This window comes from Eublepharis macularius, chromosome 5 (assembly GCF_028583425.1).
Source record: "Eublepharis macularius isolate TG4126 chromosome 5, MPM_Emac_v1.0, whole genome shotgun sequence".
Taxonomy (NCBI): Eukaryota; Metazoa; Chordata; class Lepidosauria; order Squamata; family Eublepharidae; genus Eublepharis; species Eublepharis macularius.
The window spans coordinates 43,189,707-43,211,270 of NC_072794.1; the positions used below are offsets into that span (position 1 = coordinate 43,189,707).

The following is a 21,564-nucleotide window of genomic DNA, read 5'->3' on the forward strand; positions in this document are numbered from 1 at the left end:
TTCTCATCTTATTCTGTATAATGGGTAGAATGGTTCTAAGTTCTGTGGAATGCACTCTAGCTGCCTTAATATTTAATGGTGTACATTGGAGTCAAGCACCTGAGGGGAAAATACAGCTGAAATTATTTTCTTACCCTCTTTTAATGGTCTAGATACCAACATTACACATTAAGGCTGCATTTGTGAAATGATGGTTCATAAATGGCACCTGGGAGACTGGCCACAGTGAACGGGAGTGAAATATCACAATGGAAGGGCTGAAGTGGATAACACCTCCACGTCAGGGATCCTAAATGTCAGAGGGTCCTCACATTTAAACAACATTCTGCTGCCCCTCTTGACAAAATGTTTGGGAAAATTTTAGAGCAAACCTTTGCTCACCCGGAAAAAAATGCATTGTGAGTGGAGCTATTATTTTCCCTGGATAACCATGTTTAACCATGCAATAAGGGACTTAAGAGATAGCAGAAAAAATAGTTTACACTTTTAACTGGTAACTATCAGACAAACAAGCTGGGGATAGTCTCCTGTCTAATGAATAGGTACAATAAAATGTTTGTGTCAGACAGAAAATCATCATGGGCTTGCCCTGTGCTATTGCTTTGGGATGCAGAGCAATAAATACGTTTGCAGGCCTAAGTTAAGGGATGAATGTTTGCTTGTTCTGCCATCCAGAAGTGTTTACAGAAGCCCCAAACGCTCAGGCGTTGTTGTCCCCTCTGTAAAGAGATGATGACATCAAGAGGGCAGGTCACAAACATGAGTTTATAGATGTTACACTTTACATTGGAAAGCGGGGGGGGGGGGGGTGTCCATTCGGTATGATCTCTTGACCCTCAGAAGTTTACAGCCTTCCTCTCTCTGTTTCATAGCACCTCTCCAGCCTAGAGTTAATGATTTCTCTGCCGTTATCTGCCAAGAGTTCTTATCTCTTTTTTGCTGTCACTTTATAACAGGGTCCTCTTATCAACCTGCTCAGAGTCATGTGATCAGGCCAAGCCTATCCCGAGTTCCGATTTGTCTGATTAGAGACCATCATGAAATGGGATGGCTGGTTTACAGAGGGTCACTAATGCTGGAAAAAGTGCAGAGTCCATTCAAAGACATGCCTGTTACTTTCTGAATTATTGGATTTTGTGTGTGTGTGGTTGATGGACTGCTCCCTGACTTTCACTGAAGGTTACTGTAGCCTACGTCCCAAGGCCAGAAAAGTTTACAAGCCTCACCTTTTGCTGTGCTCAATGCTGAATATCTGCGACTCAAGGGCATTATATATTTGCACCTAATTATGTCTTCTGGTTCGGATACTGGCAACACACAGGAGTCTATAAAACATGGACTTATCCCAGGCGGTAAGTAGGAATTTTTCAGACGTCTCACAGAGTTAGAACTTAGCCTCCTCAGCTATTTCATATTGAAAAATCGTGATTATGGGATTCAGCTGATACAAAGCCCCATCGTGTGCACATTTACTCAAGAGTAAGTCATACTGACTGGCACTTACTCCTCAGTGAGTTTATGAAGCCTTATGCAAAATATATTTAGTGAGAAAATATGAACATGATGATGATGAAATAAGTATACTGTGTTTAGATATGGGCTGCAAATGTAATATGTTTAAGAAGAGGCATGAGCTTACCCAATCTTAGGCACATTTAAGTAACAATTCTTTCATGGAGAGAATTAAATGTGCTTACATATCTTGCCATTTGTATAAGTAGAACTGAAACTTGTTAAACTGTGGCTAGGTCATTTCCCCCTCTAAAAAATGAACTGCTTCATAATAATCCAAGGGGATCCCCCCCCCCAAATTATACATTGAGTTAGATTCTCTTTATGAAGTTACTAAGTTGGCATTTATAATGAAATTAAAGTGTAGAAAACATAAACACGGTTAGACATTAGGCAAACATGCTATTAACAATATTCAACTAATTTTTTTTAACATAGTGGTCTTCAAAATAATTAAGTTTTCATACATATAAAATATTAAGTTGGAATGAAAACAAAGTTAAGACAGTGCTATAGTATTTTTGCCTGACAGTATGCATTTGCTAGTTTGCATTAGCCACTATTGTAATCTGATAATTCTAGGGGAAAGGGTTGTTTCTGTGCATTAATTTGTCCTCATTCATGTACAATTTTACTAGCAATTTTTGTTTAATATTTTACCCGCTGCAATAAGCAGTTTATAAAATTGAAGAAAACTTAGGGACATGCACAATCCATTTTGAAACTTTTAAATAGACACTGATTAACACATCCCCGGACACACCCTCATTACTGGGATGAAATAGGATTTGTTTCCTCTTGTCCTACATTAATGACTTTCCACATTATGGCTATTGGCTGGAAATTTTTGATGATTTCTTCTGCAAGGTGCAATTTATCACATACCAAAGCCAATAATAATGCTCCTGATAACTTGTACAAATCTTGCCTGTGACATTGGTGAGAGAAGGAGATGTTATGTAGCATTGCAGAGAGCATCCCTAAGCAGATACTCATAAGCAAGCCCCATTTTATTCAATGGGCCATATTCCCAGGAAAGTGTTCTTAGCATTAAGGGGGAGGGATTGTGCTTGTGCTTCCTTACACACAACTTTCATGCACTTTGATACTCTTTTAGAGGCTCTAAATAAAGCCCTGGGTTGAATTCAATCAGGTTTTTTTGCTGATGAAAAGGGCAGGATCCCCTTTATGCTGGCTATCACAAGGCTTGGATAGAGGGAGGTGTAGTTAAGATAGGAACTGGGCAAGACTGAGTGAAAAAGCTGGCCGGATCCAGCTTTCTGCCTTTCTTGCATAAGAAAGCAATCACAAGAAGAAAAACACATTCTTCAGCCGTTCAAAAAGAAATAAATCATCCAAGGGAAAATCCTGTTGTTAAAATTAAAGTAGAAGTCTAGAGGATATCTAGAGGGAAGGAGCTAGGGCAAGCAAGCAGTGCTCTCTTACAGCCCCCCAAATAAATGTTCTCAAACAACTGCCCTTCCAGCTCCAGTTTTCCTTATTAAGACTGCTCCCTCGGGTTTTCTTTGGGTATTATAAATATTTCCTTACCACAGTAAACAGAAATATTTTTTAAAAAACAAAGGAGATCATTTTGGTCTAGAGAAAAAGCCAAAAATAGCTTGTCATAAGACCAGCAAATAGTCCAAAGGGGGGAAAAGAAGGAACATTTGGGTCATATTTTATGCCTGCAGTTGGAAGCCAAATTAGACCTATTTTATACACTCCCTAATACTACTATCATTATTTAACATTGATTCAGTCCCAACAAAGGGATGGTTGCTGTACAAATAATGAATGACCAAACCCTTGGATATTTTTAATATTAGTTTACTAGTCATGTGCAAAAACTTCAGTTCCTGCTCTGGGCAGAGCCATACATAGTCCTAAGAACTCAGCTGGATCAGTCCAATGGTTCCTCTGCCCCAGTATTCTGTTTCCAGTAAGGGTCATCCACACACCTTGGGACACGCCTGAGCAGGGTGAGAATGCAAAATCTCTCCGCTATTTGTCCCTAAGCATTTGATATTTACTGACTCCGAACATGGAGAGTCCATTTACATATCATAGCTCATGGTCCAATCCGTTATGAATATGTCTCATGCTTTTGAAAAGCTATCTTAGCTGGTGGCAATGGCTACCTCTCATTGCAGTCAAGTTATTGATGTTTCCTGTGAAGAAATACATGCTTCCATATGGAACTTGTTAAAAAGAAAAGCAGGGAATTATCCAATACGAACCCAGGTAATAGCATAATGAAATCTATCAGCCCCTTCGGTCAATACCTACAAGCACATAGCTTCTGAAATGCCTTCATTCTCATGAGCCTTGCCAGCCCTTGGCATCTGAAGGAAAGACTGGCTTTGCATTCCAGCAATCCAAGAGCTTACATATTAGAAGAACATACAACAGGACCTGTGGAATTGCAGTTCCTTTTACATTCTTTCCTTACAAACACCGAATTCTGTTCAGATCAAGGAGGGGTTTTTTGGCCTGTAGATATTTTCTGTTGCGCGGGTGTCTGCTTGTATCATCTCGTGCGTTTTAGCTCTCTCCCTCCCGCCGCTGATTTCATTGCATGTCACTTGGTTTCGTTTTTAGACTGGAAGGCATCTTAATCATTTTGAAACAAATAATATGTATACACACCTCATGTGGTTTTATGCCAAGAATATTTGTTGTTCTACAAATTCCAGAGAGGTGGCTGTGTTAGTCTGATGCAGCAAAATTAAACATAAATCCAGTGGCACCTTAAAGACCTGCATTTTAAAAGTTTTAAGGTGCCACTGGTGTTACACTCAGGTTACTTTTTGGCTCCTTCAGTTTCCTGTTTGGGTAATAGTAGGCTGATCAGTGAACACCTGGAATTTGTAAGATTTTGTCTTTTTATTTGGTACATATTTGATGGTGAAATAATCATGTCCGAGGAAAGGAGAACATTGTTGTTGATGTCCCAACAATTGGATTTGACTGAAAATGGAGAATATTTAGATCCCACTGTGAGGCTCAGAAACCAGAGCTGGAGTATAAGCTGAAGAAGCTAAAAATGAAAACTTATATTTTGTTTGTTTGTTTGTTTTATAGTCCCTTCTCCCCATAAGCAGGCTCAGAGTGAATAAAGAGGACTTACTTCCAAGTAGACCTGCTTAGGATTTTGTTTCCCGTTTAGTTTCAGCTCAAAGTACCAGTAGTGATTGCTCACTGAACAAAAGATACTATCTAAAATCCATAATTTTCTACTGTCATTGTGAAAGTAGTTTTCTACTGGAGATTTTCCTTTGCCAGATTCAGAAGCAGTATAAAATCACTTTCCAGCTTAATTTTTTCCTGCCTTATAAAATCACAAGCTTCCTGATAATATAAAGTTTAGAGGATTTTGTATGTTTGCCTTTTGGGGAGAACGAACTTGAAAAACTTGCTTAGTTGAGATGAGGAAACAAGCCACTTAATGCTTCTACCTGTGAAATTCTGCAGCTCGTATAATGTTTATTGCCTGCTAATGCATGCCTGAAGCATCAGCCTCTTATAGGTAGCGCTATAAAATGGGTACATTTGCATCCTTATCAATCAGAAAGAGGTGAGAGCAAGTGTAGTTTTCTAACTAGGAGTATCAACTGGGAATTTACACAGTATCTTGGGACCAGGAGCTGTAAGCACCAAGCATGCCAATAGTACTCTATAAAATAACGATGAATTATAGTAATCAAGTCCCTGGTTTTAGTCTTACCTAAATGCTAAACTCACTAGATATCTGGCATACCACTAAGGTAGGCAAAATATAAGTACCTCTGTATGGGGTGGGGTGGGGTTTACACCTGAAGATTAAAGCTGCAGGGGGGGGTGTTTCAGTGGGAAAGTGGGGTTTCCTGATCTCTCTCACACACACAACTGTTTTTTGAAAAAAATTACACTTCTGGGATGGGACATCTATACCTGAATCCTCTGGAGACTGGCTCCCAGCGCCTGCAATATGAGGCTGACTTGCTTTACTAGTTACTAGTCTGCCTTTCTCACTGAGACTTCTGGCAGGTCACAGAATCAGAAGACAACATACAATAAAGGATGCAAGAATAAAAGAAATACAACTTCTTAAGATTTTTACAGACATTCAAGTTAGAACCTTGTTCGCTTTATAAATATGTCCTCCTGTAAAGGCTGTTTTGCATCAGCCCTTTATAAAATGTCCTCCTCTCTGTTGCAAGGAGTATTAAAATATATCAGAAGTCCTTTGAACATTCATCGGCATTATATGAATGCTGAGTTTGATTAATTTACTTCTACACAAAAGCCACTTTGGATCCCCATTAGGAAGAAAGGTGAAGTGCGAATGAAGTTCTTAAATAAAACAAAGAATAAATTTAAAAGAAAAGTTTCAGCAAACTGTTTAGCTTAATTTATCTCCAGAATCATTCACACTCCTTTTCAAGAGCTGGAAACTACCTTTACCTTCATGTCTGCAGGGAGCACTCCTTTGGAAACACCTGCCTCCATCACAGGAGGATACTTGGCTTGAAACCACCTAACATTTTGTGAAACCAACGTTTTGTGATTGGACCCAGCCTTTATGGCAGCTATTTTATGATTGCCCCGCCCCATGGCAGCCATTTTGTTGTGGCACTCACTACCTGTTCTTGTCATTCCCAAAGTTCCCAAAGGTTCAACAAAATTGGGGGGCCCTGCCATAGCATGTGCTCTTCTCAGACTATGTGCCTGGCTTTAGTAGGGTAGTTTTTTCCTACACCAGCACAAGACCTTGCAATGGAGCTGGTGACTCTGAGGGAAGTAACCATGAAATGAGTCATCTGATAACTGCCATCTTAACAGATGTTGCCGGTATGGTGTGGGACAAGATCAGCAGCTTCCATTCCACAATGGGAATGTTATATAGGAATCCACCAGCAGACACACTCAATATGTAGAAGTATACCCTTTACCAAAAAGAATCCTACAAAACAGAACTTTTTAAAATATAACAACAGCAACAACATTTGATTTATATACCGCCCTTCAGGACAACTTAATGCCCACTCAGAGCTGTTTACAAAGTATGTTGTTATTATCTCCACAACAATCATCCTGTGAGGTGGGTGGGACTGAGAGAGCTCCTAGAAGCTGTGACTGACCCAAGGTCACCCAGCTGGATTCAAGCGGAGGAGTGGGGAATCAAACCCAGTTCTCCAGATCAGAGTCCTGCCACTCTTAACCACTACATCAAACTGGGTACATGCATTTATATAGGCATGCAGTTGGGCTGAGAATATGTAACAGGCTCACGGTCACGCAGTCAGCTTCTGTGGTAGAAGCAGAGATTTGAACCCAGATCTACTAGGATCCTAGTCTGACGTGTTCTACCACACCATGCCAGCTCTCTGTACATGATGCCACACTAGCATCCCAGAAAATTTTAAAGTGCATGTCAAGTAAGTGTTTGGCAATGCATGGGTCACACTGGCACAATTGGCACCCGGCTGCAGCTCCATGTGGAGCATGCCATTTGTCCCCAACCTAGCTTTCTGGCTGGGTTGTGGCCTACTACAGCTAGTTTTCTTGCACTAGGCTCAGAAGCTGATAGATCTCTAGAAGCCTATGAAATTTTGTGAGCAAGTAGGCTGTGTTCATTTGTACAACCCAGTACCTAATCTGTATTCAGTGGGACTCATTCATAAGTAACTGTGCATAGAATCTGATGAAGAGAGATTTGACTCTTGAAAGCTTATGCCCTGGAAATCTAGTTGGTCTTTAAGCTGTTTCTGGACCCAAACCTTGTGCATAGTGCCTTTGTTCCAATGAAGGATAATTGGGGGGAGGGAGGTAAGGAAGATTATTTCTGACCCGGGATCAGCTTTCAGCCTCAACTATGGGAACATCTTCAGGTTTCCAAGACCTTTCTGCATCAACCCACAGCTCTGAAGGTAGGGTTGCCAACTTCAGGTTGGGAAATTCCTGGAGATTTGGGGAGCAGCTTGGATAGAGTATAGTTTGGGGGAGAGGAGGGACCTCAGCAGGTTATAATGTGATACAGCCCACCCTCCAAAGCGAACATTTTCTCCTGGGCAACTGATTTATATGGTCCGGAGATGAGTTATAATTCTAGGTGATCTCCAGACACTACCTGGAGATTGGCAACGCTGACTGTGAAAGGGGGTCTGATTTGGAGTGCAATCCCCCATCCCCCCATGTTCTGATTGCGCAGCATTTGCGCAGAGATAAGATTTTTTTTAAAAAAAAAAAGCAGTGTGGGCTATGGACAGCAGGCAAGGGTGGAGTCGTTGCAACATCAGTCTCAGGTCGATGGCGGCCTTTCGCAATCCAATGCAAACGGAAGCCCGGTTTTATTCCATGCCATTGTAGGACGCCTCTGTGCGCGGGTAAAAGAAAGAAAGAAAGAAAGAAAGAAAGAAAGAAAGAAAGAAAGAAAGAAAGAAAGAAAGAAAGAAAGAAAGAAAGAAAGAAAGAAAGGTCTAGTGTGCGGCTGCTACAGCTGGTGAGACTTGAAGCGCCTCGGTGCTGTTGGGCGCTCCTATGCTTGGCCAAGTTTCCCAAGCGCCGCTTTCTGAAAAGAGCGGCCGGTGGACTCTGGCTCATGCGCTTGCAAGAGGCTCGGCCCCTCCCGCCTGACGAAAGGAGCGTTTTTCCAGCTTGTGTCAATTGGATCTTGGCGTTTGCTGGGCCAGTTCATCCGAGGCAAAGAGAGTTCGCGGAGCCTGTCCCGGCGCAAGAGCTCCCCACCCACCTCGATTCTGTCAAGGGGGTTCGCGCAAATCGCCTTTGCTTGTCGAAATGATTCTTGCCAAAGAAATGAACACTGAACGTGTTGGAAAGTCTCACGGATTGGAACGGAACTTGAGGGATGCAATAGGTGCCCCTATCCGGGGGCGGGGGCGGGGGAGGTTGCAAGGCTACAGTTCTCTTGAACTTAGTGGGAGTCATTTGCGATGAAACACGCATGTACAAATTAGGAGCCATTTATGCAGCTCTTTTTATTTATTTGGGAATCGCTTTGCAGTTTTGCCTTGGCTACTCTGCACACAAGCATTGTAAAGAGGAGTCGCTTAATTCACTGGCTGAATTGAGAGAGAAGTGTAACACCCACGGCCGTCTGGTGAGCCCGGGGCAGTGGAAGAACTTGAGATGCCAATTCTGTGCGGCCACAACTAACTCGCTCCCGACTGGAACACGCTAACCCTAAGCAGAGAGAGTGGGAAATACGTCCCATAGGAACCAAGGAGATTTCCTTCCGAGTAACCATATTTACGATTAAGGCGTCCGTTTCGCCCCATGATGCACGCTCTGCTGTTCCCACACTCTTTCTACACAAGACATCTTATACTGACGCTCAGGTGACTTACTTTCTGTGTGGTCTTATATTCAAGTGTACTCTCGTCTCCCTAGCAGTGTACACGTATCCCCAATGGGAGAACAAGTGCAAGATCTTTCCAGTATAAGAGGTCTTGTGTAGAGAGACTTGCTCACCAGAAACCCAGGGCATATCCTGGCTACTTGACTGGGGTGATGGGACAGATCCTCCCCCCACCAAGAAGCTCACAGTCCGGCGAAAGTTAAGTACTTTCAAGTCCCGTTTCTTTCTCCGAGAGAAAGGTGGACCTTTGGGGTTAAGGCTAAACACGCTTCAGAGGGCGCGCCTACTGAAAGCGATGGAAAATGGCTGCGCTCCTTAGGAACCCGGGCCCAGAGGTTAGCGGGGCCTTGACTTCGGGTAGGGTTGGCCTCAGGGCCGGATTAAAGCATGCTGAGGCCCGAAACGATATCAAATCTGAGAGACCCTACTGCACGTCCACACACCCAAGGCGGTAGAGTAATTTTATTTAGAAGCCCCTTATAATCAATCTGAGGTCGTAAATTATAGTTCACTCGGTTTAAGTGTAATCCAACACAACACTCAACAGTTGGGCATGGAAGACAGAACCGACAGCAACAAAACAGAAGAGGGGTGGGGGTAGAACCGCCAAAGGCCCGGCCTCGGCGTGCTTCGTCCGAGTTGAATCGTGCCCGCCTCCAGTTCCAAAGGGCCTGCCGGGGTCAGCTCAAAACGACCCCACAGGAGAAAGCTCTGCGCGGAGATCCAAGCCATCTCAATCTGGATCACTTGGCAAGCTGGACGTCAGCGGTCCCGGATCGGAAAGGCAGGGCATTTCTCCTGGTCCTGTAGGCTTCCGGAGCCTCCCGGAGCCATCGCCTTTCATAATTATAAGCGTCAATCAAAAGCTTCAGCCCCAAGTCAGGGCGAGCTGAGGCAACCCCGGGGAGATCTCGCCTTGCAGAGCTTGGTGGAGGAAGAAGCGGGGAGGCAATTAAGGCGCTCGGAACTGTTAGAGCGCCCGGCTCAATGAAAGGCAGCCCCGGGAGACTCTTGAGGCGGCTTCGACCCGGAGGGCTGTTTCGGGAAACCGAGCGGGACGCAACCCGTTCTCACAATTCCTTGTACCAGCTGGACGGACGCCAGTCGAAGTCGAAACGGCCTCAGAGGGAGATCACGTGAAGCCTCGGAAGGAAAGGAGAGGAACCATGGAGCCTTTTTCTAGGACGTTTGGAGGCCGGGGTGCGTGCCCACGTGCACGTTCATCAAGTTGGATGATCGGCACGTGTGAATGAGCGATCCCAGCCATAACTCGACAGACGGACCTCTCTTAACATGCTGCGGCGTGTGTCTATGTACACATCCGGCAGGGAGCCTTGTGTTTTCACGTACAAAAAATCACGTGGTTGCCTACTATCAGCTGTTTGAAACCGTGAGAAGTACTGCCTTTACATTTTACCGTATAGAGCGCCTACCGCATAAGGCGAGGGCCTGTTAGTATTCTAGTCTTAACCCTCGGAAATACTCCCTTAATTTCAGTGGAATTTGCTTCCAAAGAAATAAGTTTAGGATTGCAGCCCTGGATCTCAACCGCGTTTACCCGGAAGTAAATCCCAGGGTTCAGTTAGGCTTCCTCTCCGAGCCACGAGAATTACAAGGTGGCAAGCGCTCCTTCGGCACCAGAAGTAAAACAAGATCCTTCAGACTTCTCCTAGGAAGGAGGCAGAAATTGTGAAACAATCTGAAAGCCACGCTAAAGCTAACTGGCTGGCTGTGGGGTGTATTTACTACAGGCCGACAGATAGGACAGCGCACCGCACACGCCTGCCCACTGGTCCACACCCAGAAAGACGTGAGGTGGATACTGATGTGCGTTCCGATTGGTCCAGTTTAGCTTCTTCGGGTCCGGACCTCGACGCTCCAAAGTCTGTCTGACTTCCATTCGAGATCCTGCCAGCTGGACCAAAGCAAAGCATCCTGCTGTTTTGCCTTCCGAAGGCGCCCCGCGCTTCCCCAAAGATTTGGGCTGAGACCTGGAAGCGCTGCCTTTCGATAGGGCATGGGGCCGGGAAGACGGGGAGGCCGGGTCGCGGGCGGCCAGCTAATGCCTGCCGGATGATCTCGAAGCCAGGGAGCGCCCTAACTTTCCAGAGCGCGTCCAGGCCTTTCCTGTCTGTTGGTTCCCTCGGGCACTTGAGGCGCGGGTGCCAGCGCTCCACAAACCGCTTAAGCGCAGGGAATTGTTCAATCCGAGCGCAAAGCGGCCCAGATGCCAAGCAAACGCTTGGTCATTTGGGGAGTGGCACTGAAAGTGATTTTCAACTCAAATGTCTTAATTGGTTTGCGGACCGGCCCTGCCGCTTCAGACCCGATCAAAGAAGCGGACCGCTTTCTGTCTGCTCGAAACATTAAGGAGCACTTGGAGAAACCAGCGGGGAGGGGAGGGCCCAAAGAGGGTCACACTCCTCTGCGCATCGACATGGCCAGAGCACAGGAGTGACTTCATTGAGAAATCCGGGCTCCCGCAGACGTCGCAGAGCGGCATTCGCGGTTTGCTTCGGATAGGTCCCCCTCCTTCCCCATATCGTTCGCAATGCCATAAGATATTTACAAAGCCCGAGTTGTCAGAGTAGAGAGAGCGGCGGCCGGAGGGGAAGCGGGGCTCGGGGCTCTCTCTGGCAGGACCCTCGTTGCGCGGCTGGGGACGGCGCTGAGCGCAGAGGTGGGAAGGAAGAGCTGCGAGGGCAGAGGCCTCCAACGGGCTCTTTCAGTCCTCTGCAGGGCGGGGGGCAGGGGAGAGAGAGAGCGCCCTGAAAGCAAATGGCCTGACTTTCATATAAAGTACAGACGATGGATAGATAGATGATAATTGTGTTATTCTATAAGGAATTTAGCAAGCCAATTTAGTACGCCCCAGACCAGCCCTTTTACCTCACGGAATGTTCCCTAAAGTCAGCGGCGAGAATTGAGGCGCTCTACAGTGCATTTAGAAGTGTATTGGGGGGCGGGTACAGCTCTGCAAATTAATTTACTATTGGACTACGGGGCATAGAAGTTTTTCTGTACAGGAAGAAACTCGTTCCCCATCCCCCCCCCAACATGAAGAGTAGGCGAAGCCTTGATTAATGTCCCGAGGAAAATGATGATCCCCAGAAGTCTAAGAGATGCTATTCTGGACCCAGCAGTTCCAGATCTTCGGGGTGGGAAGGAGCATTTCTGCTCGCCAAATGGAAATGTGGGTTGAAAGAGAAGGAAACCCGGCCGGCAGACGTTGTGCACTGGGGTTGTAGCCTTCCAGCTGTGCCACAGAAACTGATCCACTTGTGACTAGAGTAATTCACCAGGACCAGGCTTGTTTTTACTGAGAGATTGAGGGAGGGGGGATGCGATCCCTTAAAATTAAGCAGAGGAATTAAAAGTGCTTCACCCGTGGCTGGATATTGCGCTATTATTTTTGTTTGTTTGAAGCGTGCAGTGTAGGAAACTAGAGCTAGGCGATTCACACGCCAGCTTTGCTCCGATTTCCTTTGTCGGGTTGTTTCCAAACACTCCTCTGGCGGGTCCTCCGAGATCTAGAACTGCCGCGTGCAGAAAGTTGCGATCCCTAAGAGGCTGGCGGAGGGGGCGCGCCTGCGCTCACACTCGCGCCTTGGGAGTCAAATGCAACAGACAAGACGCACGCACGAGTTGACCGCTCCTGACACTCGCAGGCGGCGTGTGCCTGCCCTCTTGAGGTTTTTGTCTACCCTGGGGTAAACTAGTTTCACTCCAAGAAGCCTAGGAGGGCCGCCCCCTCTCGCAGGGGGGCTCCCGGCTGCCTCCGTCCAGCCCTTGCTTGCCCCCGAAGAACGATTTCTGCCACACGGTCCTCTGCACCTTTACCGTCAGCGAAGTCCCGGTTTGCGCAATGGACTTTCCTGTGGAATGTGCAGAGGATTGCCGCGGCGCAGCCCGATCGCGTGTGTGTTTACTCGGAAGCAAGTGTGGTGGTGCCCCGTCAAGTTTGGAACTCTGAAAGAAACCAGCTACCTCCTCCTGGTGCGACAACCCCGGGGTAAAAGATGAATGAATGCAGGATCACGTCCTGAGCTCCACTCCGCACCCCTTGGGGATGCTCGTCCGCATTTCATAATGATTGAAACTCTGGTCGTCTCCCCCAGGAAAAAGCCGGCGTGCCACATCCACCCCCTTTGGATTCTTTGACTGGGGAAGAGAATGAATGTCAGGCTGGTTAAGAACCGGGGGGGTGGGGGGAGAGATGAGAGAGGAGGGGATTGGAAGCACCGCTCGGGCTCCTTCCTCATTGGCTGCCCGGGCAGTGTCAGCCCCCCTCCTCTTTTCCTCCCCCCCCCCCTTTTACACACGGCAGCCCCCCTCCTGCTCCTTCCTCGACTGGGAAGTGCCTCTTTCTTTGCAGAAGTGGACCTTTCGTCAGAATCAGAGGCAATCCGGAGGCTTGGAAGTTCGCAACTCTCCTCCAGCCCTCGGGGCAGAGAGGGGGGGAGCGAGTGGCAGAGCCGGGCCAGGTTGAGCAGGACGAGCCCTCTCCGCCTTTCCCTGTAGCCGATCCTGAGCGAGGTCCGGGAGAGGCGTAGAGGGCGCTCCCTTCCCTGCCGGGGGATCGGGGCGCTCGGAGCGCCCTGAGCTCCTCCTCGGGATTGCCAAGCGCCTCCCGGCTGCGAGCGGGGAAGGGAGCAGAGAGGTTGGCCCCGAGAGATCGCCGCCGGTCGCGCCCCCACCGCAGCCGCCGGCGTCGTCTCCCTCGTGCTGCCGCCGCGTCCAGGTGCTGCGCTGCCGCCGCCGGACCGACAGACGCGGATCGGACCAGCCCGGACGGCGGGCGCCTTGTCATGCTGCCCAAAGTGGAGACGGAAGCCCTGGGACTCGCCCGGTCGAATGGGGAACGGGGGCAGATGCCGGAAAACATGCAAGGTAAGGGGGCGGGCGAGCCGGAGAGAGCGCCGGGCTTGCTCGAGAAGGCGGGCGGGGGAAGGCAAGCCAAGCCCCGCCAAGCCCGCCGAGCCGCCTCTCCCCAGCGAGCCGGGAGGGCTCCCAGCAGTCTCCTCCCTTCCTGCAACTTTCAGGCTCCTGACTGAGCCGGTCGCTTTCAAAAGCTCGGGCGGTTTTGGTTTGCAAAGCGGCGGTCTGAATGGCCCTTCCGGGCTCGGACCCATTCAAATGAAAGGGGTTGAGTCCCCGGGCAAAGGTGCCGGGATGACTTGGGAGTAAGCCCCATGCGGCCCGATCCTGCGCGAGCTTAGTTGTCCCGAGGAAGCATGCGGGCCGTGCAAGGTACACTTCGGAGACTTCTCCCCCAGTAAAGAGGGCAGAGAGGTGGGGGGTGGGGTGGGGGGGGGAGGGGATTTATAAGATTTTTCAACAGGGGTTGAAACAAACTTGAACAGTCCCGGTGACAAGAGTGGTCGTGGACTTCTGTTCATCCCGGCCCGATCCGATGCATGCTTCCTCGGAAGTAAGTCCCATTCAGTATAACGAGTCTTACTCCCAAGTATGTATAGGATTGCAGCGGAAGAAATTCTCTGCCTTCTGGAGCGCGCTTAACTTGATCCTTGCAATGAAACTAGTGTGTTGAGTGTGTGTGTGTGTGGGGGGGGGGGGTAATATCCCTGTTGGAGTTGGTGAGGGACGTGCCAACTTCAGAGGAACACCGAGATCTTCCTTAGGCAGAATAGGATTCCACATCTCTTTCGCTCTCTCGTCTAAAGGTCTCCACCCTTCCTCTGTAGAGGATCGCACCCAACAGCCATTGGCCCAAGCAAAGAAATCGCTTTCCTGTAGAAGGTAGCCAGGATGGGTGTGTGTGTGTAGAGGGCCTCTAAAACGTGTTTGCTGGGCCTCTGAATGTCTTCCCAAAGAGGCTCTTGGGCAAGTTGGTCAAACTTGACAGGTCCCGCGCTTTACAAAAAGAAAGCTTAGTATGTGTGCAATGATTTCTTATGGTTTTCAATAGACCGGGGGCGGGGGGAGAATCAGCCGCGGAAATCCAGAGCCGGGGCTGTGGGCCGATCACCTCGGGGGGGGGGGGCGTTCCTGACTTGTCCGCTCCCTGGGCAGAGCAGCGTGGCAACTTCGTGCGCGGAGCCTTTCCGGGAAAAGGTGGAGAGCCCAGGCGGCTGGAGGGGCTGGAGGAAGGAGAGCAGCTCCATGCCCCGGCATGCAAAGGGCACGGGAGGGAGAGAAGGGGCAAACCCACTCCTCGAGCTCAGGAGGCCAGGCTGGAAATTGACGATCGAAAAGAACCGCGGGCGTGCTGGAGTCGCTCGCCAGGTCCCAAACATAGATCCGAACATTTAGGCAGATCGGGCTGTCTTTCCCCGAGAGCCTTTGCAAACTGCCGCAGCCCGGTTGCCAGGTGGACGGCGGGTCCCGGGACCCACTCCCTTCCCCTCGCAGATAGTTCCCGTGCGGGACTTGGGGACGGTGCCTGCTGCTGCCAGGCTCTCCCTCCGAAGTTGTGTGCGGCGTCCCATAGACCCGGAAAGTGGCAGGAGCGGCGGGGGCACACGGAGCCTGCAAAAGGGCCGTATTCCGGAGCGGACCAGAGGGACCCGCCAGCCCAGGAAGGCGCCGAGAAGTTCGGAGAACTTCTCGCTTCTGGTGTCTGAAAGTGTCGGTCGCTCTTGGGAAGAACCGCCCGGGCGCCCTACCAGTGTGGCCGACTTTCCAGTTGGGGAGGCGAGTAGAAAGGAAGCGGGAGGGTTTGTTTCAGCTCCTGGCCTGCTTCTAGCAGACTTTTTATTTTCCTGGTGGGTCTCCCCGGTTGCCGGTCCCTGTCAAAGAGGAATAGGGAGAAAAGAGGAAGGGGGGATCTCTGGAGAAGGAGCTGAGTGCTGCCCCACTGCATGTCTCTTCCACGTGTCCGGGTCGCTCGATCCTGTTGGACGGGGCTGTTACTCTTCCCTGAAGAATATCAACTCGATCTGAACAGAAATCCCAAAATTGCGGGGATCCACTTTAGCGCCCAGAATAAGGAGGTCAGAAGCGCAGTTAAGTTCCACTCACTCATCAGCCAGCTCTTTGCAATGGCGTCCGAGGTAGTGCGCTTTAGGACCGCAGATCCTCCCAATTACAAGTATTTACCTTGGAAGTCAGATTCTTAAAATCAGTGCATGGAAGTTAATCGGTTTACAGAGGTAAGCACGTCAAGTGCCCCTAAACACGTCGTTTGGCTGGTAATTCCTTTATCAAATAATTGAATCGGCGGGACTGGCTTCTAAACTTGGGCCGTTCCAGGCCCTGCAAGCGCGTTCCCTGGATCTGGAAACACGTTTCAACAGTGCAGTCCTAAGTAGAGTGACGCCTTCCCAGTACCATTGGCTTCAATGGACCTGTTAGAAGGCCACTCCGCTTACAATGCCCTGTCGTCCTGTCAGCCTAGATCGCCATTTACTGCGGCTGAAGCGAGGCCGGGAGTGGATCCATTGCGGGAGGGAGATGTCATTTTCCCAACCGAGAGTCTGGCAAGTTGGAGAGGCGGTGGAGCTGAGGAGAGACCTCCGTGGATCGCGCTGCCTGCTTGGCTGTCTCTAGCTCCAAGATGCAGCTGTCAGAAAGGCGAGCGCCTCATCCCTGATCAAGACAGGTCAAGGCAGAGCCGGGAAAACCCTCTTGGACTTATGAGTTCCCTTGTTTGGTTTCTCATTCCTCGAGGGATTCAGCTGGGAGGCTCCGTTTTCTCTTCCGACGGGGACAGTGAAGGGCCCAGATCCGCCCCTAACTCAGCACTAGCTTAAAAGACAACGCTACCTAAAGTTGGGTCTCCGTGATCTGAAGTCCGGGAGCTGCAAAAGTGGGAAAGCATTTGTCTTCTGCCCTTTTCCTAGTCTCTTTCCTAGTTGGGCTTGTAGCATGCGAAGTAGTTTTGGAACCTGCCAAAACTCTCTTGCAAGCAGCAAACTGAAGCAGGTAAACGGCGGGGGGGGGGGGGCAGAGTTAGTTCCCCACATTTCTGTGCCTTTCCTCATTCATTCCCCATTCATTTCTCCAAAGAAAAACAGGATTATATTCCAGCGTCTTCCGTTGGCATCTTGCAGGCTGTCGGGGAACTTCGGGGCGCCGGGAACCGCGGGGCCTTCCGCTCTCCGCCCGGCCTGACTGTCACAGCGTGTGGGACGCGTGCAGGGCGGACCCCGGCGACGTGGGGCCTTGCGGGCAGGGCAGCCGTGCGCCCTGAAGGCCTCCCCAGCCGGGCGGCTCTGGGCGGCTCTTTCGCCTCTAGTTAATTTCACTCCCCACTTCTGGGCCGAGCAGGAGACGCGGCCGGCGGGAGTCGCTGCCCGAAGCGTTGCCCCGGCCAGACCCTCTTGCCGGGGAAAGCACTTTGGGACTGTCCACAACCCTGCCCGGATTCTTCGCAGCCCACCAACTTCTCGCGCCTACCGGGGTTGGGGGAGACCTCAAGACGTGCCTTGAGTTTCCTGGGAAGACGTCTCCCCCCCAAAAGCCAAGTTCAACTCTTGTTTCAGTTCCCTGCCAGCCACTGCCGTCCCCTGCCTTCCTCCTCTTCCATCCTTAGGGAAATTCTAGCATTGTTTTTTTTAAAAACCCTTACTGGTGACAATTCTGTGGTTGGTACTTGGCTGCGAAGAGGTAGGAAGCACGACTACTTACCTACCTTTCTTTCTTTCTTTCTTTCTTTCTTTCTTTCTTTCTTTCTTTCTTTCTTTCTTTCTTTCTTTCTTTCTTTCTTTCTTAAAAAAGGACGATCTGCTGACTGGCCTCTTCTTAGAGAAGATCCATCGCTGCCCCACCTCCCCACCCACCTTGAGAACCTACCGCCCACCGCCCTCTCCATTAGTCCCGGGCCGCGTTTTCTCCGCCTTGTCCTTCGAAGCTGGCTTTCTAGCCCCATAGACAAGCGTTGCCTTCCAGAGACCAGCTGCTTTTCGCCTTAGGTTGCCTTGGGAGCGTTAGGGGGAATCTCAGAGCAACAGATCTTCCTGTTTATGTCGTAGGCATCTTTTCCCCCCCTGAGCTGGTGGGACAGCGAATCCCTTTCCCTCCAGGAAACGGGTTCGTTTGGTGAGACCTTCGCCCTGTTGCGCCGGGCTTTTCTGTTTGGGTTAGTAGTTCATGTGATCGGAGCCAAGAGAGATTCCTTAGAAGTCCGGACTTTGCCTCCGAGAAAGAAAGCGAAAAGGGGGTGGGTGAGTAGGTGGGTGGGTATTGCTGTCGCGATTTTCTTCCTTATTTTAGGTGTCAGCGTTTGAAAGAAAAATTCAACTCCGCGAACTCGAGCAGTGTTTTGAACTTACTCTTATGGCGTCAAGAAAAAGCATTTTGGCAGAATAATAGACTGGAGGGGGGGGGGGGGAGGTTTAAAGCCTCTTTTAAAAAAAACTGAAAACATCTACTTTCAACCTCGGCAGTTGATTTTATAGGTTTGAAAGAAAGGTTAGGTAAATATAGAAACAGTTATAACGCAGAAGTTTGGAAACGGAGACAAAAGTTACTTTCCCACGTGAGCAAAGAGTCTTTGCTTTTTCAAACTGCAAAGGACAAACTATGTTCTCAAAGAACATTTGCTTGTGATCAATAATTTAGGCTTACAGCCCTATGCAATTTTATTCATGATTGTTCCATTGAAGTTCAGTAGAGCTTTCTTGGACAGGCGTAGGCTTGGGTTTTGCATCTAATTATTTGGTAAATGAAATTATTGAATTAAACAAAAAGCAAGCTGAATGTATTATTTCTGAGAGTGCTGGCTTACCTACATTTCATAAGATAAACATGGAAAAGTTATGTTTTGAGTTACTTGTTATTTTTACCAAAAAAGTCCATTGTTGTGGCTGTTGGTTTTTTAAAAATACTTTTTTAAAGTCTGAGTATTTAAAGATCACCAGTAAGTAAGAATTGTTTCCCCCTGTTCAAAAGTAATAAATCTAAGTTGAAATCATGGAGATGTTTGAACAGTTTGGATAATTTTTTAATGCATGTCATTTGTTCTACTTCTGCAGTGTCTCAGTTTAAAATGGTGAATTACTCATATGATGAAGATCTTGAGGAATTGTGTCCAGTGTGTGGAGATAAAGTCTCTGGGTATCACTATGGACTTCTTACCTGTGAAAGCTGCAAGGTTTTGTATCATTTATTTTATTGGGGGAGGGGGATCTAAAATGCAAATCTAAACTACAAAAAGAAAAAATGCTCTGCAAATATGTACTCTTTTTAAGAAGTGGGAATGTTGTCAGAATGCATGAAGGTTCCTTCTTGGAAGGCACACATTTTTGCGAAGAGGAACTAATGTCTCTCTTTTTTCCGCCAACCAAACTCACCAGGGTGTTCTGTAGATAGGGTGGCTATATTTACTGCCTTTAAATATTTGGTTGTCGTGAAGTGATGTAGTTGTAAAGGGGATTTCGTTCCCAGCTGTCCTCAATATTGATTTTAGTTGATTTATATACATTGAGTATTATTGTTCCTGTATCTTGTTCCTGATAAATTTCAGGGCTACAGTATTGAAGGCAACTGTTTCAAGATTTTCATCTTTCAGGATGAAAATGTAAATTTCAGCTGTCATACCTTGGGTTTCCAATCCCCCCCCCCCCGCCCCATCCAAAGTATTTTATGTCACTATTTATTTGGAGGGCAATCAAGTGGAAATCAATTAAATGATTTTTAAAATATAGATATATCATATATCACTATAAAGATTATATTTGCACATGTATTTTATTTTAACATAAATGCTGGGGGGGGCAGATTATTGGCTGATTCCTTATAACCAGCTATTGAAGCAAGACATCTCTTTTAGTTTGGAATAAATAATCGGGAAACTGTAAAATGATGTGTAAATGCCTTTTTCTGAATATTATACCAGTTTTGAAATAAATAGTTTGCAAAGCTGACTGTATAGTTCTCTCTATCAAAGCAATAAAGTTTAAAGTGTTTCACTGAGTCACCAATGTTAGGGTTTAGGACTATGTGAAGGGGATTAATTATATAATAGCCTGTCTCTATGTATGTGTGAAGAATCAACTGTGCAGTTCAATGTCTTACTTCCAAAGGGTAGCAACTTAAATGTCTAAAATTTCCATGTGTAACATAAAGACACTTGGGAATATATCTGCTTCGATATGGCTCTTGATTTTTAGCATTGTTATTATAGTAATAGTTTGCACATTGCCATCAGTTTACATGCTTTATGAAGAAATATAAACAAAAATGAGGTCCCTGCCCCAAGGAACTTACAATCTATTTTTAGATGGGCAAGGGGGACAAGATGTAAACTTAGGGAAAGCAAGACAAGAGAAAGAAAAGTAGAAAACTAGCAGAGTAAGGGCAGACCATGAAAACAGAGAACAAATATTTCCTTTGTGTTTGAGGACTACAGGCTTAAGTTTCCCCGGAACGGTGGGTGTACATAACAATTTTCTTATATCTTGTAAAGAATCTTTTCCAGTTCTTTGTCAAATCATTGAAAATGTCATTTAAAAATCCTTCAATTTAAAAATATTATAGAATAGACCCTCCAAAAAAAGTTATATTTGTAGATGGTTACATTCCGCTTGCTCAAGATGTAATAAGGACATCTGGCTGAGCATTGACGTAAATCAATACCAATGCAGACTAGCACCAGCAAACTTTTGTCCGTGGCCTAGTGGTTTCCTCTAAGGGATTGCATGAAGAAATCTGAAATCAAGCTTGCCATTTTGTAAGTGCTCGATTGGCACAAGGAATGCAGAGAAGTGAGGTTGGCACAGGTCTTCAACATCTGAAATAAAATACCGGAACCAGCCATCAGTGTAAAATGAGTAAACATGATGTATCTCTTCTATAGGGATTCTTTAAACGAACAGTCCAGAACAACAAAAGGTACACATGCATAGAAAATCAAAGCTGCCAGATAGATAAAACCCAGAGGAAGCGTTGCCCGTATTGTCGATTTCAAAAATGTCTAAGTGTTGGGATGAAGTTGGAAGGTAAGGCATGCAGTTGCTCTTGTCTTGCATAATTAGAAAATGTGTCATCTGTCAATAGCCTGTTATTAAATTGTTGTCAGTATGGTCTTTATATCAAGGTTACACACATATAGCTATATTGATACGTCTCTATATTAAGGGTATATATGGCCCACGTGGTGGGCCCTAATGAGTGGTAATCATGGTTCTATGTGTACAACTTTTGTTCAGAATGTTGGAGTGCAGTTTAAGTGTATTAATCAGCAGAACAACACAGAGCACACAAGTTAACAATACTTCAACGAACACAATTGTTTCTTTAAAGGAGCAGAATTAAATCAATGGATAGCTGGCAATAAATTATCTAGGAATGTGTTGATCACTGTACCTCCAGCAACCACTGAGGCACATTTCAAAGCTTTAAATGTAAAACAACACAGCATTAGAGCTCTAGCATATTGGATAGTTTTCCCATGGACATTTGGCCACTCGTAGTTATCAATGGAATCCCCTGCACAGCACAATTGTGTAACTGAGCTTATAATTAACTAAATAATCACTGAAAGTATGGCTGGCATTTAATAGAGAAGGTCTGCAGGTCCCCATCCTCCACAGAAGCCATACATGTCTCAAAAACATGAAAGAAGATTTGTAAAAATCAGGAGTGGGTTTTAGATTTTACTAAACTTTAGAATGTAGTATATTTTAAATTTTACTATACTATTTATTATAGTCTAAGAGTCCACTATATTACACTAATTTTAGATTTCTCTAAGCTATACTCTCAAGTATAGTACACTATATTATAATAAT

At 47.1% G+C, this 21,564-nt stretch overlaps 1 protein-coding gene across 5 annotated transcripts in view; it reads left to right on the forward strand.

Annotated features, from left to right (window-relative positions):
• The first annotated feature begins 1,085 nt into the window (after nt 1–1,085).
• The window catches only part of NR5A2 (nuclear receptor subfamily 5 group A member 2), a 153,922-nt gene continuing 133,443 nt past the window's right edge, over nt 1,086–21,564 (forward strand). The window contains exons 1-3 of one of the 5 annotated variants that reach the window (XM_054980036.1): nt 1,086–1,352; nt 18,808–18,926; nt 20,631–20,772. In XM_054980036.1, coding sequence (XP_054836011.1) covers nt 1,289–1,352; nt 18,808–18,926; nt 20,631–20,772 — 325 coding nt within the window. In that variant the 5' untranslated portion in view covers nt 1,086–1,288. Of the gene's footprint in view, nt 1,353–13,427; nt 13,763–14,281; nt 14,304–14,556; nt 14,633–14,737; nt 14,767–18,807; nt 18,927–20,630; nt 20,773–21,564 lie in introns of those variants that run through there. The other 4 variants (XM_054980040.1, XM_054980038.1, XM_054980039.1 and 1 more) reach the window with 4 other exon arrangements.